The sequence below is a fragment of the Mastigoproctus giganteus genome, chromosome 9, assembly GCF_048544385.1.
Source record: "Mastigoproctus giganteus isolate SK-2022 chromosome 9, ASM4854438v1, whole genome shotgun sequence".
NCBI classification, from domain to species: Eukaryota; Metazoa; Arthropoda; class Arachnida; order Uropygi; family Thelyphonidae; genus Mastigoproctus; species Mastigoproctus giganteus.
The window spans coordinates 131,000,850-131,016,261 of NC_143583.1; the positions used below are offsets into that span (position 1 = coordinate 131,000,850).

Genomic DNA, 15,412 nt, shown 5'->3' on the forward strand with positions numbered 1-15,412 from the left:
ATATCAAGCTTAATCTCCAAGTTTGCAGCCAATACAAAGGTTGGCAGGGTTGTTAAGGACACTACTGATGCTACGCTGCTGCAACAGGATCTGGAAAGGTTGAGCAGATGGGCTGAGAGGTGGCAAATGAAGTTTAACATTGACAAATGTAAAGTACTACATATGGGAAACAGCAACCCCAGAGCAACGTATCAACTCTGTGGTACTACACTGACAGTGGTAGAGAATGAAAAGAACCTGGGGGTAATTGTGCAGGCAGATATGAAGTTCTCTGATCAGTGCAGACGGGCTGGAAGAGTAGCTCATGGTGTCTTGTCAATGATATACAAAAATTTTTCTAGCAGGGATAAGGAGGTGATTATTCTCTTGTATAAGGCAATGGTCAGGCCACACCTTGAGTACTGTATACAGGTCTGGAGGCCTCATTTCAAGAAGGATGCAGAGCTGCTGGAACGAGTACAGAGAAGGGCAACAAGATTAGTGAATGGAACAAAGGGTTGCTCTTATGAAGAAAGGCTTAAGCTCAGCAAATTACAGAGTCTGGAGACTAGGCACCAGCGAGGTGATCTGATAGAGGTGTATAAAGCCTTGAATGGTTTGAGCATGTTCAATGCAGATGGGATTCTTCCTCTTGCTCAGAATAATCACCTGAGAGGGTATAAATTCAAATTGAGGAAAGACAGATGTAGGATAGATGTGCGGAAATTTGCCTTTAGCCAGCGGGTAGTTGGTTGGTGGAACAGACTTCCATCCTTTGTTGTGGAAGCTGATAGCCTAAATAAATTTAAGGCTCAGCTGGACAGGTATTTCGAACAAACGGAGGGGTGAAGTGGAAGTTTTTTTCTTTTTTGGCTGATGCTGCATAAGCTTGCATCATATGCCTCTACTAATGCTAATGCTAATATATAGGAATTTTGCTAGCAGGAACAAGGAGGTGATTATCCCATTGTAGAAGGCAATGGTCAGGACACCATGAGTACTGTGTACAAGTCTGGAGGCCTCATTTTAGGAAGGATCTAGAGTTACTAGAATGAGTACAAAGATTAGTGAGGGGAACAAAGGATTGCTCTCACCACGAAAGGGTTAAGTTCTGCAAATTGCAGCATATAGAGACTAGGCACCTGCGAGGTGATCTGATTGAGGTGAAGAAGGCCTTGAATGGTTTGAGCAGGCTCAATGCTGATGGGATTCTTCCTCTTGCTTGGATTATGAACCTGAGGGGGCATAGCTTCTAATTGAGAAAAGACACTTGTAGAATAGATGTGTGAAAATTTGCTTTTAGCCAGTGGGTAGTTGATTGCTGGAAAAGACTTCCATCTCTTGTGGAAGTTGATAGCATAAATAAATTTAAGGCTGAGCTAGCCAGGCATTTGGAATGAACAGATGGGTGAAATGGGGGGGGGATGTTCGCTGATGCTGCATAAGCTTGCCTTCTTGTATCGAATGCCTCAACTGATGCTAATGACTACATCAGATGTACGGTTAAGGTGGGACCTTTGAGTAAAAAAATGCAGGAATCTAGGTGAGGTGGTTTGGACATGGGGTACGAAGAAGTGAGGAGTATGTCGGGAAGAGGTGGGAAAAGTTGGAGGTGATAGGGAAGAGGAAGAGGGGGAAACCTAAGCTGAGATGGAAGGACAAAGTGGCAAAGGATTTAAAAGAGAGAGGATGGAGGAGAGAGGAAGCCCAGGATAGGGAGGAATGGAGGAAAAGAATTAAGGACGGATATGGTGAAACGTGGGAAGAACGCGAAAATAAAGAAGAAAGATGAAATGTGTATCCACTTCACTGATATAAAAAATATAAATACATTTTCAGAATCTTCTCTTCATTGCTATCGTGTTGCATTTAGTTCGAGTGATTCCACGTTTGACTGCCATTTCTTGTAAATATAGAGGCAAATTGTGCATAAGCGAATTCGGTTCGTGTTATTTACAATATTGTTCCCCTGGTTATAAATCGTGTATGATCGAATTCATGTTGTGTAAACAAGTGTTATACGAGGACTAACTGTAATAAATTTCAGTTGCGACCTCTCAGCCCATCTGCTCAACTTTTCTAGATCCTGTTGCAGCAGAGTACTGTCATTAGTGTCATTAACAACCCTGCCGACCTTTGTATCGTCTGCAAACTTTTAAGCCTGATATACCATCATCAATATCTTTGATGAATGCAGAAAACAATAATGGACCCAACACTGAACCCTCAGGGACTCCACTAATAACATTAGTCCAAAAAAACTGGTGTCCATTGATTACCACTCTCTGTCTTCTCCCACTCAACTATCCCTTTATCCATAGCAGCAATTTGCCTCCAATGCCACACTGCTCCAATTTTTGCAGCAGTCTTCCATGTGCAACAGTATCAAAAGCCTTTCTAAGATCCAAGTATATAATATCAAAGTTATTCCCTGCATCCAGTTCTTTTGTGACTGCATCATAGTATCCAGTCAAATTGATCAGGCAAGACTTCCCCTTAACAAAACCATACTGTGTCCGAGCTATAACTGAAGTCTTGTCTAAATGATCCTGCAGTGCTTCTTTAACCGGCGCCACCATTAATTTCCCTGGAACAGAAGTTAAACTAACAGGTCTGTAATTACCTGTCTCCCTTTGATCCTCCTTTGTGGATCGGGTTCACATTTGCACATCTCCAGTTCATGGGTACTTCCCTTTAGTCCAAGGAAGCTCTCATAATTATGGCTAAGGGTATGCTTACTTCTTTGCTGCCTCCTTTAATATAACTGGATAGATTCCATCCACCCCAGGTGCCTTTCTTATCTTTATCTTCAACAATTTCTCCTCCACTTTACTCTCAGTTATTACAAGATTATCTAGCTTACTGCCAGAGTTTAATACACCTCTGGCATTCCCCTCCCTGAATAACTCCTCAGTGAATGTAGACACAAAATATTCATTTAGTTTGTTAGCTACCTGAGATTGATCATCAATAGTCGAACCATCGATATCAAGTGGACCAATCTGATTCATCCCCTTCCTTCTAGAGTTTACATAAGTAAGGAACTCTTTGCTGTTTTTCTTTGCATCCATTGCCAAAGATTTCTTGTAATCTGTCTTTGCCTGCTTAACCTCCTTTGTGACTTTGTTATGACCAGCTTATATCTATCATAGTCTTCTGTGTCACCTGTTAATTTATATGTATCCAATGCACTTTTCTTCTCTGCCACATGTCCAATTAGTTCATCTGACATCCATTTAGGCCTAAATCTTGAACAATATTTCTTAGTTGGCATGAGAAGGCTAGTAGCTTCCAAGATTATTTCTTTGAATGCTTCCCATTTTGAATTTGCTGTTAGTAACATCATCAGTTGGTCCCACCATATAGAATTTAAATACTGTCTCAGACAGGCTGCCAGGGCAGGTCATGGGGTTTTGTCAATGATATATAGGAATTTTGCTAGTAGGGAAAAGGAGGTGATTATCCCTCTGTATAAGGCAATGATCAGGCCATGCCTTGAGTACTGCGTACAGGTCTGGAGGCCTCATTTTAGGAAGGATGTAGATTTACATGAGCACGTACAGAGAAGGGCAACAAGATTGGTGAGGGGAATGAAGGGATCCTCTTATCAAGAGAGGTTTAAGTTCTGCAAATTGCAGTGGCTGGAGACTAGGCACCTGCGCGGTGATCTGATTGAGGTGTATAAGGCCTTGAATGGGTTCAGCACGCTGAATTCTGATGGGATCCTTCCACTTGTTCAGATTACGAACCTAAGGGGGCATAAATTCAAATTAAGAAAGGACAGATGTAGAATAGATGTGCGGAAATTTGCCTTTAGCCAGCGGGCGGTTAATTGCCGGAACAAACTTCCATCTGTCGTTGTGGAAGTTGATAGGTTGAATAAATTTAAGGAGGAACTGGACAGGCATTTGGAGGGAATGGTGTGATTTTTTTTTTTTTTTTTTTTTGGCTGATGCTGCATAAGCTCATACATTTGCTTTCTTGCATCACATGCCACTACTACTACTACCACTGTAGTCACTTTTATGAAAGCAAAAACCCTTCCCTTTACCCCTGATGTTAGTTACCTCTTTGAGTAAATTCCACTTCAGCACACTGTGATGACTGCCACCTAGTGGTTCCTTTATCTGCAGATTCTTAATGCATGAAGAATCACTACTGATAATCAGATCAAGAGTATTACTCCCTCTAGTTGCCTCTCAAACATGCTGCTGTAGAAAACAATCATTCAATAAATCCACAAAAGCCTTGCTAGTGTGTGACCAACACACAAATTCCAGTCAATCTCTGGGAAATTAAAATCCCCCATTATAAGACTCTCTGATTTACTGGCCCACTCTATTTCTCTGAACAACTGCTCATTATACTCATCAGATTCATTAGGCCTATAACACACACCTACTCTCAATTTTGATCTCCCAATGCTTACGTCACACCAAACTGACTCGACGCTGCACTGTCCAGCGATGTCGACTGGCTTCACTTCCTTAGATTTTATGTGTTTCTTAACGAACAGCATAACCCCTCCTCCCTTCCTGTTCTGTCCATCCTTTCTGCACATATTGTACTCCCCAAATTCCATTTCTGCACTGCTTATGTCTGTGTGACACCACGTCTCTGATATCCCAACAATATCTACCTTTGATGTCTTGACTAGCACTTCAAGCTCATCAAATTTATTAACTATACTCCTAGCATTGGTGTACATGCAAGTATACATGTGCCTGTTTCTACTTGTAGTTACCCTAACACAGCCCGTGTATTTACTTGTTCCACTATGACTCCCAGCAGTTCTGGAAATCCCCACTGCCTTGCATTCCAGGCTGCTGATCAATTGCATTTCAATAGAAGCAGTGCAAGAATCACTTTCACCTCTGTCAGCAGCTACCGTTAATCTATTATTCTGTGTAACCCCCCCCCAAGCTAGCAGTTTTCCGACCCACCTAACTCTGCTTTGACAGCATCAGCAAATATTCTTGCACCCTTTCTATTTAATGTATCCCATCCCTGTAGAAGCAGTCTCTACTGTTAACAAGCACAGATCAGGCTGAGAAAAATTCTACCCCTTGAGCCTTGCACAATCTTTCCAGGATCGAATTGATCGAAAAGGCTCTCATCATATACTCCTTCCTATCGTGTCTGGGCAGAATTGCAGACTCTTTCAAATTCAACCCTAACTCACAGCTTTTTTTCAACATTGACCTGTACTTGTTAAGTAATTCCGCCAGTCTCCTAATCCTAATATCATTAATACCAACATGTACAACAATAGCACCCTTTGTGCCCTTAAAAGATGATATCTGCTTTGCAACGTCATCAACCATTTCCCCTGGCATACATACACTGGCCCTGTTCCACCTATCCTTTTTGCACAATATGTTCCCTATTTCCCTGACAATAGAGTCACTGACAACAACTAGTTCCTTTGAGACCAGCGCATTCTGCCTTGATACAAATGCCTATCGTATATACAAATTAGTTTGTAATCAAGTTAAAAAAGAGGTTAGGCAAGCTAAGGCAGATTATGAGGTCTCTTGCAAAGAATGCAAAGAAAAGTAGCAGATACTTCTATGCTTATATTAACAGAAGAAGAAACGGGTTGAATAGTGTTGGGCCATTTGATGTCTATGGGTTGACTAATGATGACCCTTCTCTTCTCAGGCTGTTTACAAATTGAATAGGTATTTTGCGTCTACATTCACACATAAGGAATTCTTTAGTGGGAGGGAATAACAGAAGTTGAAGAGAAATTGAAGCTTAACTTAAAAAAAGGCACCTGGGCTGAATGGGATCTATTAATCTTCTATCAATTAATCATACCAAGGGATGCAGCAAATAGGTAAGCCCACCCTTAGCCATAATACAAGTATCCTTGGATTCAAGAGAGGTACCTATGATCTGGAGATGTGTGAATGTATCCTCAATTTCTAAAGGGGATCAAAAGGTGACATGAATAATTACAGAGCTGTTAGCTTAACATCTGTTCCAGGGAAAATAATGGAGTCGCTGGTTAAAGAAGTAATGCAGGACCATCTGGACAGGAATTTTTTTTTTTTTTTTATTTTTTATTTTATTAATAAAAAGATACACAACAGGTAACCATTAACAGTGTATCTGAGATCAGATCAATAATGTGATTAATGTGATACTGTGACTGCAGTATAATGCAATTATACTGCAGTCACAGTATGGATCTGCTAAGAGGCAGTCTTAAATAACCAATATTATAGATTACTATGATGCAGTGACTGAGAAACTGGATACCAAAAATAATACTGACATCATATACTTGGATTTCAGAAAGGCTTTTGATACTGTTGTCCATAAAAAAAAAAAAAAACTACTGTACAAACTGGAGCAATGTGGCATTAAAGGAAAGTTACTGAAAATGATAAAGGGATGGTTAAGTGGAAGAAGACAGAGTGGTTATCAATGGGCACTGCTCTTCGTAGACTAATGTTATTAGTGAAGTCCCACAGGGTTCAGTGCTGGGCCCATTGTTGTTTTCAATATTTATTAATGATATTGATGAAGGTATATCAGATGAAGGTATTTATTAATGGTATTGATGAAGGTATGTCTCAGTTTGCAGATGATACAAAGTTTGACTGGGTGTTTAATGACAGCAAACAGAGTGAGCTACTGCAACAAGATGTAGGAAAATTGGGTTGACAGGGCTAAGAAATAGCAGTTGAAGTTTAACATTGACAAATGCAGGGTACTGCATATGGATAACAATAATCCCAAAGTAACTTGTCAACTGTGTGGTACCACACTTAGGGTAGTGGAAAATGAAAAAGATCTGAGGGTAACTGTGCAGTCAGATATATAATTCTCTGGGTAGTGCATACATACTGTCAGGACAGCTCATGGGGTTTTGTCAATGATATACAGAGTTTTATATTTTATCATTTTGCTAGTTTGGATAAGGAGGTGATTATCGATTTGTACAGGGCCATGGTTAGGCTGCAACTTGAATATTGTATACAGATCTGGAGGCCTTACTTTATGAAGGATGTAGATCTGCTGGAATGAGTGTAGAGAAGGGCAAGTAGATTTATGAAGGGAACAAAAGGGTAATTTTAACTAGAAAGGCTTCAGTTCTGCAAACTGCATTGTCTGCTGACTTGGCACCCATGGGGTAGTCTGACTGAGGTGTTTAAGCCTTGAACAGATTGAGTAAGCTAAATGTTAATGGAATTCTTCCTCTTGCCAAGACTACACGCATGAAGGGGTATAAATTCAAGCTGATGGAGGCTGGTTGCAGGACAGATGTGCAGAAGTTCGTCTTCAGCTAGCGGGTGTTGATTGTGGGAACAAGCTTCCATCTGTTGTCGTGGAAGTGGATGGTTTGAATAAATTCAACAAAATTCTTGGAGTATGGATGGGTGAGGTGTGTAGTGTTTTTTTTTTTTTTTTTTGGCTGATGCTCTATAAGCTTGCTTTCTTGCATCATTTGCCACCACTACCACTACAATCAGTGGTTTAATGTATTATTATTAGCCATATATAGTGCAAGGAAGCCTGAGGCTTATGCTGCACCAGCCAAAAAAAAAAAAAAAAAAATTTACCCTGAATTACCATGTGTGTGTGTGTGTGTGATAGAGAGAGAGAGAGAGAGAGAGAGAGAGAGAGAGAGAGAGAGAGAGAGAGAGAGAGAGACAAGAAGTAGAAAGGAATCACCAAGAAAGAGAAGAATGATGATATCCAGCTCAGGACCCTGGGTATGCCAAGCCCATACTCACCAGATGTGAGCCCCTGGGGTTATTATAAGTGAAACATTTGTGTAAATATTACATAAAACAAAAAATAAGTCCATCTAAAGAAGAAAATTTCTCATTTGGTTTAATTTTAGAAAATCAAAAGAATACAATAAATGCTATAAATCCTAAAATATTTACCTTTGCATTTAAGGAGAAAGATTTTGCACCAAAACTTGGAAGCTCACTGACAATGGTTAAGTAGTGCAGTTTTGCTTGCATAGCTGATAACTGCTTTTGACCTGGTGCACCAAGGGCCTGATTCTGCTTTAGTAGCTGACTAAGTAACTTTACAAGTTCTTTTTTTTTCATAGTGTCTAGCAATGAAGATGGAACAAATCTTTCAAGGCCACACTCCCTCCTAAAACCAATCAATTAAATCAAATTAAAAAAAATACTAATTAACAAAACATATTTTGGTGTAATTGTTATCTGAAATACACAGGATGTTAAGAAAAATCACACAGAAACACCACAATGCTTAGTGAAACAATATATTGTGAATAAAACATACAGCACTTCTCTGTTAGGCAGAATCAGAGACATAAATGGTCAGCATATTTATGACATGGCATCTAGTGTAGCCATATGCACGTGTAACAAGAACATACAAATACAAGAATAACCATATTTTGTTGCTGAAGTTGATAGTGCTGAAAAACCACCATTTTTCAATGTTATCAACTATCCTGGACTGTTTTTCCATATATATATATATATATATATGTGTGTGTGTGTGTGTGTGTGTGTGTGTGTGTGTGTGTGTGTGTGTGTGTGTGTGTGTGTGTGTGCACGCAAGCTTATTCAGTGTACTGTCATTTATTCTTTCTTCAATAGCAAACAATAAATAGATAATTGTAGCTGTGCAAAATGTTAGTTGAACTGGAAAGTGGAATACAAAGTACTGTCTGTAGTTTTCCTGACTATCACAGCAAACCTATGGATATGATTTTAGTCAATGGGAGAAAGTCATTAATATATGGAGCAAAGAGTGGAAAGAGCAGAACCTTAGAGATCCCTAATATTAGCTGAGAAGATAAAAGATAGACATCTATCATCATATACTGTGAGCGAAGAGAGAACTGACTAATGAATTACAAAAATTGGAAGGGAAAACACAATATCAAAACATCCTTGGGGTGGGGGGGGGCATGACCATGGAATTATCCCCAACTGAAAATAAGCCAAGATATCAGCAAATTGGTGTTCATGGTACCCATACTGGCAAATATTAATATGACGAAAGGTTTCAAGATGGTAAAGAGTTAGCAGTTTCTGGATTTGTCTATTATTTCAGTAAGAGTTGAAATAAGTGCAACAGGATGATAACTGGAAAGGAGAGATTTGTTACTCTTTTTCAGGAGCTGTATGTAGAAGGTAAAACACCAGTAGATACAGATTATAAAAAGGAAGCACAAAACAAGAGTTAACTCTGGAACACAAGTTTTAAGAACAAGTGGAAAAATGCCATCAAAACCTGGAGAGATTTCTTGGCATTCAGACAACATAGGATTATTTTAATCTCTTTCTGCTGGAAAACCAAAGGGGCACTAATTGAGATGTTAGCAAAAAATTAACCAAAATCATTGATGACAATTATTACAGAAATACAATTAAATGAAATATACAGAAGAAACTTAAATTTTCATAAATTATCTCTACATGTGCCAGGTTATATGTGCATAATTAAAATATGGTGTTATAGACAGAAATTAAAAACAGAAAAAAATATTTTTTCATCACTCATAAAGAAATGCACCCCTTTTGAGGGGTGCATTTCTTTATGAGTGATGAAAATCCTTTTAGGGTCTAATCATCATGAAACCTGGTTCTGATCCTTGCTGTAGTCCTCAATGGAGTGTGGATACAACCCCTTAATCTCTGCTTACTTTGGTTTGCACCTGGGTAATACTGAGCATTCATAATGTTTATGAAATGTACAAGTGGGGGGATATACCCAGGAATACAACAGCCCTGTCGGCATGAAAGTGTAAGCAATTGATTTGGAAGCCTAAATAACAGGACTTAGTTGGCACAGTCACTGTTAGCTGAAATTCACCACACACAACTCACAAGTAACACCTGAATATCAGCTCCATCAGTGTTTTAGACATCCAAGTGGCAGCATTAAATAATCTTCACTATAAGAATGTAATTGGATTAAAGTATATTACAATTAATCTTTTTATTCATCTGGATCTTTGTCCATTAAGTTGATGACAGCTCAGGTTTACTGTACAAACAGAAGATATTTTGCATATATGTTCAGATTTGGAGAATTTTTTAGGGATGGGATGCCAGAACCATATCAATTTCTAACAGAAGGTTACATGATTTTGTGATAACTCAGAGGAAGGTAGAACAGAAGCTGCTAAGGCCAAAAGTGAATAAGGCACCTGGAGCAGATGGGCTGTATCCAATTATATTAAGAGAGGAAAAAATTCTCATACTTATGGACCCTATGGACTACAGAAAATAATGGAGTCACTGCTTAAAGGAGAAAGGCATAACCAACTAGACAGGAATACGCTTATATGGAAGACACATCATAGATTTGTCAAGGGGTGATCTTGTCTGACCAATCTGATTCAATACTATGCTATAGTAACAAAGAAACTGAATTCAAAAAATAATATTCACATCACATATTTACATTTCAGGAAAACTTTTGATACAGTTCCATATAAAAGAGTGCTGTACAAATTGAAGCAGTGTGGTATTAGGGACAAATAACTGCTAGGGATAAAGGGATAGTCGAGCAGGAGAAGAGAGAGAGAATGGTTATCAATGAGCACTGCTTTTCTTGGCCTAATATTATTAATTAAGGCTTTGAACGGATTGAGCAAGTGCAATGCTAATGGGATTTTTCCTCTTGCTCAAATCACACACACACACACACATGGGGAGACACAAATTCAAACTGGGGAAGGAGGGTTGCAGTATAGATTTGTGAAAGTTTGCCTTTGGTCAATGGCAAACTTTCACACTGTGCATCCATCTATCGTTGTGGAAGTTGATAGTTTAAATAAATTCAAGGAAGAACTAGACAAACTATTGGAGGGTAATGGGCGGTGTCTTGTGTGGGTTTTTTTTTTTTTTTTTTTTTGGCTGTATAAGCTTTCTTCCTTGCATAATTTTCCATTGCTAATGCTAATGCTTTGGAATCAACTTCAATCTGACAAATGATAAACTGACAAAAACATGACATCTGAGCCAGAATGATCCAGCACTGGAAAAGCAGATATGATTTCATTAAAGGCTCGACTACAAAGAATTTTCCACCATAAGTCACCATTGTCAACTCTAAGATCTTCCCCTGGCTCTCTCTCCCTAGATTACACATCATTCTTCTAATCTCTGGGCATGGCTCCTTCACTGCCAAGTTGCACTTTCTTGGTCTCACTGACTTCTCCTTCTGCTCCTGTAGGGATTGTTGTTATTTGTTGTTATTTGGTTTTTAGGAGCATTAGCAACTAAGGCCATATTGCTCCGGTGCGGTGGTCATGCCCTGACCTTTCCGCATGCTCCGTATTTGGTGGTGACGGGCTCGAACCCCGGTCTAATCAAGAAGCATGTGCTACCACTGCTGCTCCTTCCCACCTGGCTACGGGGGCGCCATCCTGTAGGGAGGATGAAGGCTGGGCCCACATATTATTTGGCTGACCATGCGGTTTTAATGTGCACAGAAACCTCTCACCCAGACTAGGTCTCCTGTAAAATGAAGAGTATCTCTCCCTCACTGACCAAAGAATTACAATTCTTCTTGGACTCGGCACACCAGGCTCTCAAGATTAGGCAGTCAAAACAGCATCAAATTCTTAGTGGTATCCCAGTGACCCAACCTCAGCCCACTTCCCAGCTACCCTGTGCCAATTCACCATATAAACCCCGATTTAAAGTAGGAAACCTGTCCTTGGCTGACAATAGTGGACCTCATATCCACTATGAGGTTGTTTATATATTCTTCTGCAAACATTAATTTGAATTTTAGAATATTATCAAACAAAATACCCACTGTCTCAGTTTTTTTTTTTTCTCTTTTAAATCTCTTGGTTTTTCCCATTCTAAACTCATCCTGGTTATCATCAAATGCATATGGTCACCCTACCTATCTCCCATATAGTTTTTGGTTATTCTGTTGTCTTAAAACCATGGTATGATTTTCCAACATATTTTTAACATTTATTCTTTTAATATCTGTAATTTTTAACCTTGGTGCATTTTCCTGAAAATATCCTTAATGCTGTGTATTAATTTATATCTTCCTTTAGTTGTGTAACCAAGTATATCAATATAACTTAAATTTTCAATATCTTTGTATAACATGCCTAATAGTTATCAGAATCTAGTTCCAGAATGCTCACTTCAAATTTTCAGTAATATAAGTTTATCGCTTTTTATCCTTTGTAACAATTAATTCCTTCTTTTCCTACTCTTGGTAGTAAATCCCTGGTTTTTTGATATTACAAGTTAATTTTGTACTTATCTGATATCTGATCCCATTATTTAGTCTATCTTTTTCATTTATTTCTTTTAGAATTCATAACAGATTTTATTTCATATAGGAAATTTGTTCAATTTCTAATTAAATTGGGTACCAATAAACTATAGAGATTTGCATACATATATAGCACCATATAAATCCCGATTTAAAGTAGGAAACCTGCCCTTTGCTGACAATAGTGGACCTCGTACCCACTATGAAGTTGTTTATATATTCTTCTGGAAACATATTAATTCGAATTTTAGAATATTAAAAAACAAAATGCCCACTGTCTTTTTTTTTTTTTTTAAAGTTTCTTGGTTTTTAATTAAAAATATCTTTTAATTATCTTTTTAATTGCAAATTAAAAGTATCTTTTAATTTGCAATTAATATTAAAATACACTTCTCAGTAAGTAAATACTGATATTTGTAATGCTTGTGATAACCTTGTTATATCATAACCTACTTTGCTCTTGGTGATGGTAGTTACAGCATATCTTAGGCTGGGTTGTGTCAATGTATTATGTTTATATAAGTGTGCATGTTTTCTGGCCAAAAGTATATGGTGTTTCAATTAATCCTGAATAATTTGGGGGGGGGGAGCACACAGTCCTCCACTTTAGAGGGATAACTCACAGTATCTGGTACTGTAATCTAAGGGTCACGGTTTGAATGAATAATGGCACCTCCGTAGCCAGATGGGCATGAGCAGAAGTGTGTAGCACACGCTTCTTGATTAGACCGGGGTTCGAGCCCGTGCCCACCAAATACAGCGGATGCGGAAAGGTCAGAGAATGACCACCGCATATCCCAGGAGCAATATGGCCTTAGTTGCTAATTTTCCTAAAAACCAGATAACAAACAAACAACTGTTTGAATGTATCTGATTAAGAGATTGCCTTTAATTCCTTGTAGAATGCAATTATTTTGTAATAATGTAATTATGTACAATAGAACTAACTAATTATTTAAAATACTGAAGGCAATATTTAAATGCTTTCATTAACCCAGCAGGGATCATATTGCACCATACAGGTGTAGTGCAATAAAGAATCATTGCACAAAACTTTTTGGTTCAGGGTTAATGACTGAAACCTTCTCTACCTTCCTAAATATGGACACTGTTTTACTATACCAGTTTCTAAAGTGAAATTTTATGGTTTTGCTGAAACATGACATGTTATTGTGTGAGAATACCTGTCATGTTCAGTGCTACTACTCCTGCAACTTTTTTTAGTGGTCACATTTTTCACTCCCACAAGTGTCTCCTTCCCCTCCCCCAAAATGTGTGTGTGTGTGTGTGTGTGTGTGTGTGTGTGTGTGTGTGTGTGTGTGTGTGTGTGTGTGTGTGTGTGTGTGTGTGTGTGTGTGTGTGTGTGTGTGTTGTTAGTTGTTGGTGCATCGGCTTCTGTTAGCATTAGCCTTACTAGAGGCATACGATGCAAGAAAGCAAGCTTATGCAGCATCAGCCAAAAAAAAAAAAAAAAAAACCACTTCCACTTCACCCCTCCGTTCGTTCGAAATACCTGTCCAGCTGAGCCTTAAATTTATTTAGGCTATCAACTTCCACGACAAGGGATGGAAGTCTGTTCCACCAACCAACTACCCGCTGGCTAAAGGCAGATTTCCGCACATCTATCTTACATCTGTCTTTCCTTAATTTGAATTTATGCCCTCTCAGGTGATTATTCTGAGCAAGAGGAAGAATCCCATCAGCATTGAGCATGCTCAAACCATTCAAGGATTTATACACCTCTATCAGATCACCACGCCAGTGCCTAGTCTCCGGACACTGTAATTTGCAAAATTTAAACCTTTCTTTGTAAGAGCAGCCCTTTGTTCCATTCACTAATCTTGTTGCCCTTCTCTGTACTCGTTCCAGCAGCTCTACGTCCTTCTTGAAATGAGGCCTCCAGACCTGTATACAGTACTCAGGGTGTGGCCTAACCATTGCCTTAGACAAGGGAATAATCACCTCCTTATCCCTGCTAGAAACATTCCTGTATATCATTGACAAGACACCATGAGCTACTCTTGTAGCCCATCTGAACTGCTCAGAGAACTTCATATCTACCTGCGCAATTATCCCCAGGTATTCTTTTCATTCTCTACCACTGTCAGTGTAGTATCACAGAGTTGATATGTTGCTCTGTGGTTGCTGTTTCCCATAGGTAGTACTTTACATTTGTCAATGTTAAACTTCATTTGCCACCTCTCTGCCCATCTGCTCAACCTTTCCAGATCCTTTTGCAGCAGCATAGCATCAGTAGTGTCCTTAACAACCCTGTCAACCTTTGTATCGTCTGCAAACTTGGAGATTAAGCTTGATATACCATCATCAATATCATTTATAAATACAGAAAACAATAATGGACACAACACTGAACCCTGAGGGACTCCACTAATAACATTAGTCACGATGAGCAGTGTCCATTGATTAGCACTCTATGTCTTCTCCCCTTCAACCACCCCTTTATCCATAGCAGCAATTTGCCTCCAATGCCAGACTGCTCCAATTTGTGCAGCAGTCTTCTATGTGCAACAGTATCAAAAGCCTTTCTAAGATCCAAGTATATAATAACAAAGTTATTCCCTTCATCCAGCTCTTTTGTGACTGCATCATAGTATCCAATCAAATCGGTCAGGCAAGACTTCCCCTTAACAAAACCATGCTGTGTCCGAGCTATAAATGAAGTCTTGTCTAGATGATCCTGCAGTGCTTCTTTAACCAGTGCCTCCATTAATTTTCCTGGAACAGAAGTTAAACTCACAGGTCTATAATTACTTGTGTCGGCCTTTGATCCTCCTTTGTGAGTTGGGGTCACATTTGCACATCTCCAGTCTGTGGGTACCTCCCCTGAGTCCAAGGAAGCTCTCATAATTATGGCTAAAGGTTTGCTTACTTCCTTTGCTACCTCCTTTAATATAACTCGATAGATCCCATCCACTCCAGGTGCCTTTCTTGTGTTTATCTTCAACAATTTCTCCTCCACTTTACTCTCAGTTATTACAAGATTATCTAGCTTACTGTCAGAGTTGAATACACCTCTGGCATTCCACACGCTGAATAACTCCTCATGTGTGAATGTCGATGCAAAATATTCATTTAGTTTATTAGCTACCTGAGCAGGATCATCAACAGTTGAACCATCGATATCAATAGGACCAATCTGATTCATCCCCTTCCT

The 15,412-nt window shown here is 39.0% G+C and overlaps 1 protein-coding gene across 6 annotated transcripts in view; it reads right to left on the reverse strand.

Annotated features, from left to right (window-relative positions):
* LOC150080735 (uncharacterized) overlaps window positions 1-15,412 on the reverse strand; it is an 856,799-nt gene that overhangs the window by 132,358 nt on the left and 709,029 nt on the right. For all 6 annotated transcript variants that reach the window (XR_016547438.1, XR_016547439.1, XM_090382087.1 and 3 more), the window contains one exon: window positions 7,881-8,100. Coding sequence is in view for 4 of the 6 variants with exons in the window: in XM_090382087.1 (XP_090238213.1) it covers window positions 7,881-8,100 (220 nt within the window). In the remaining 2 variants the exon portion in view is untranslated. The remainder of the gene's footprint in view (window positions 1-7,880; window positions 8,101-15,412) is intronic.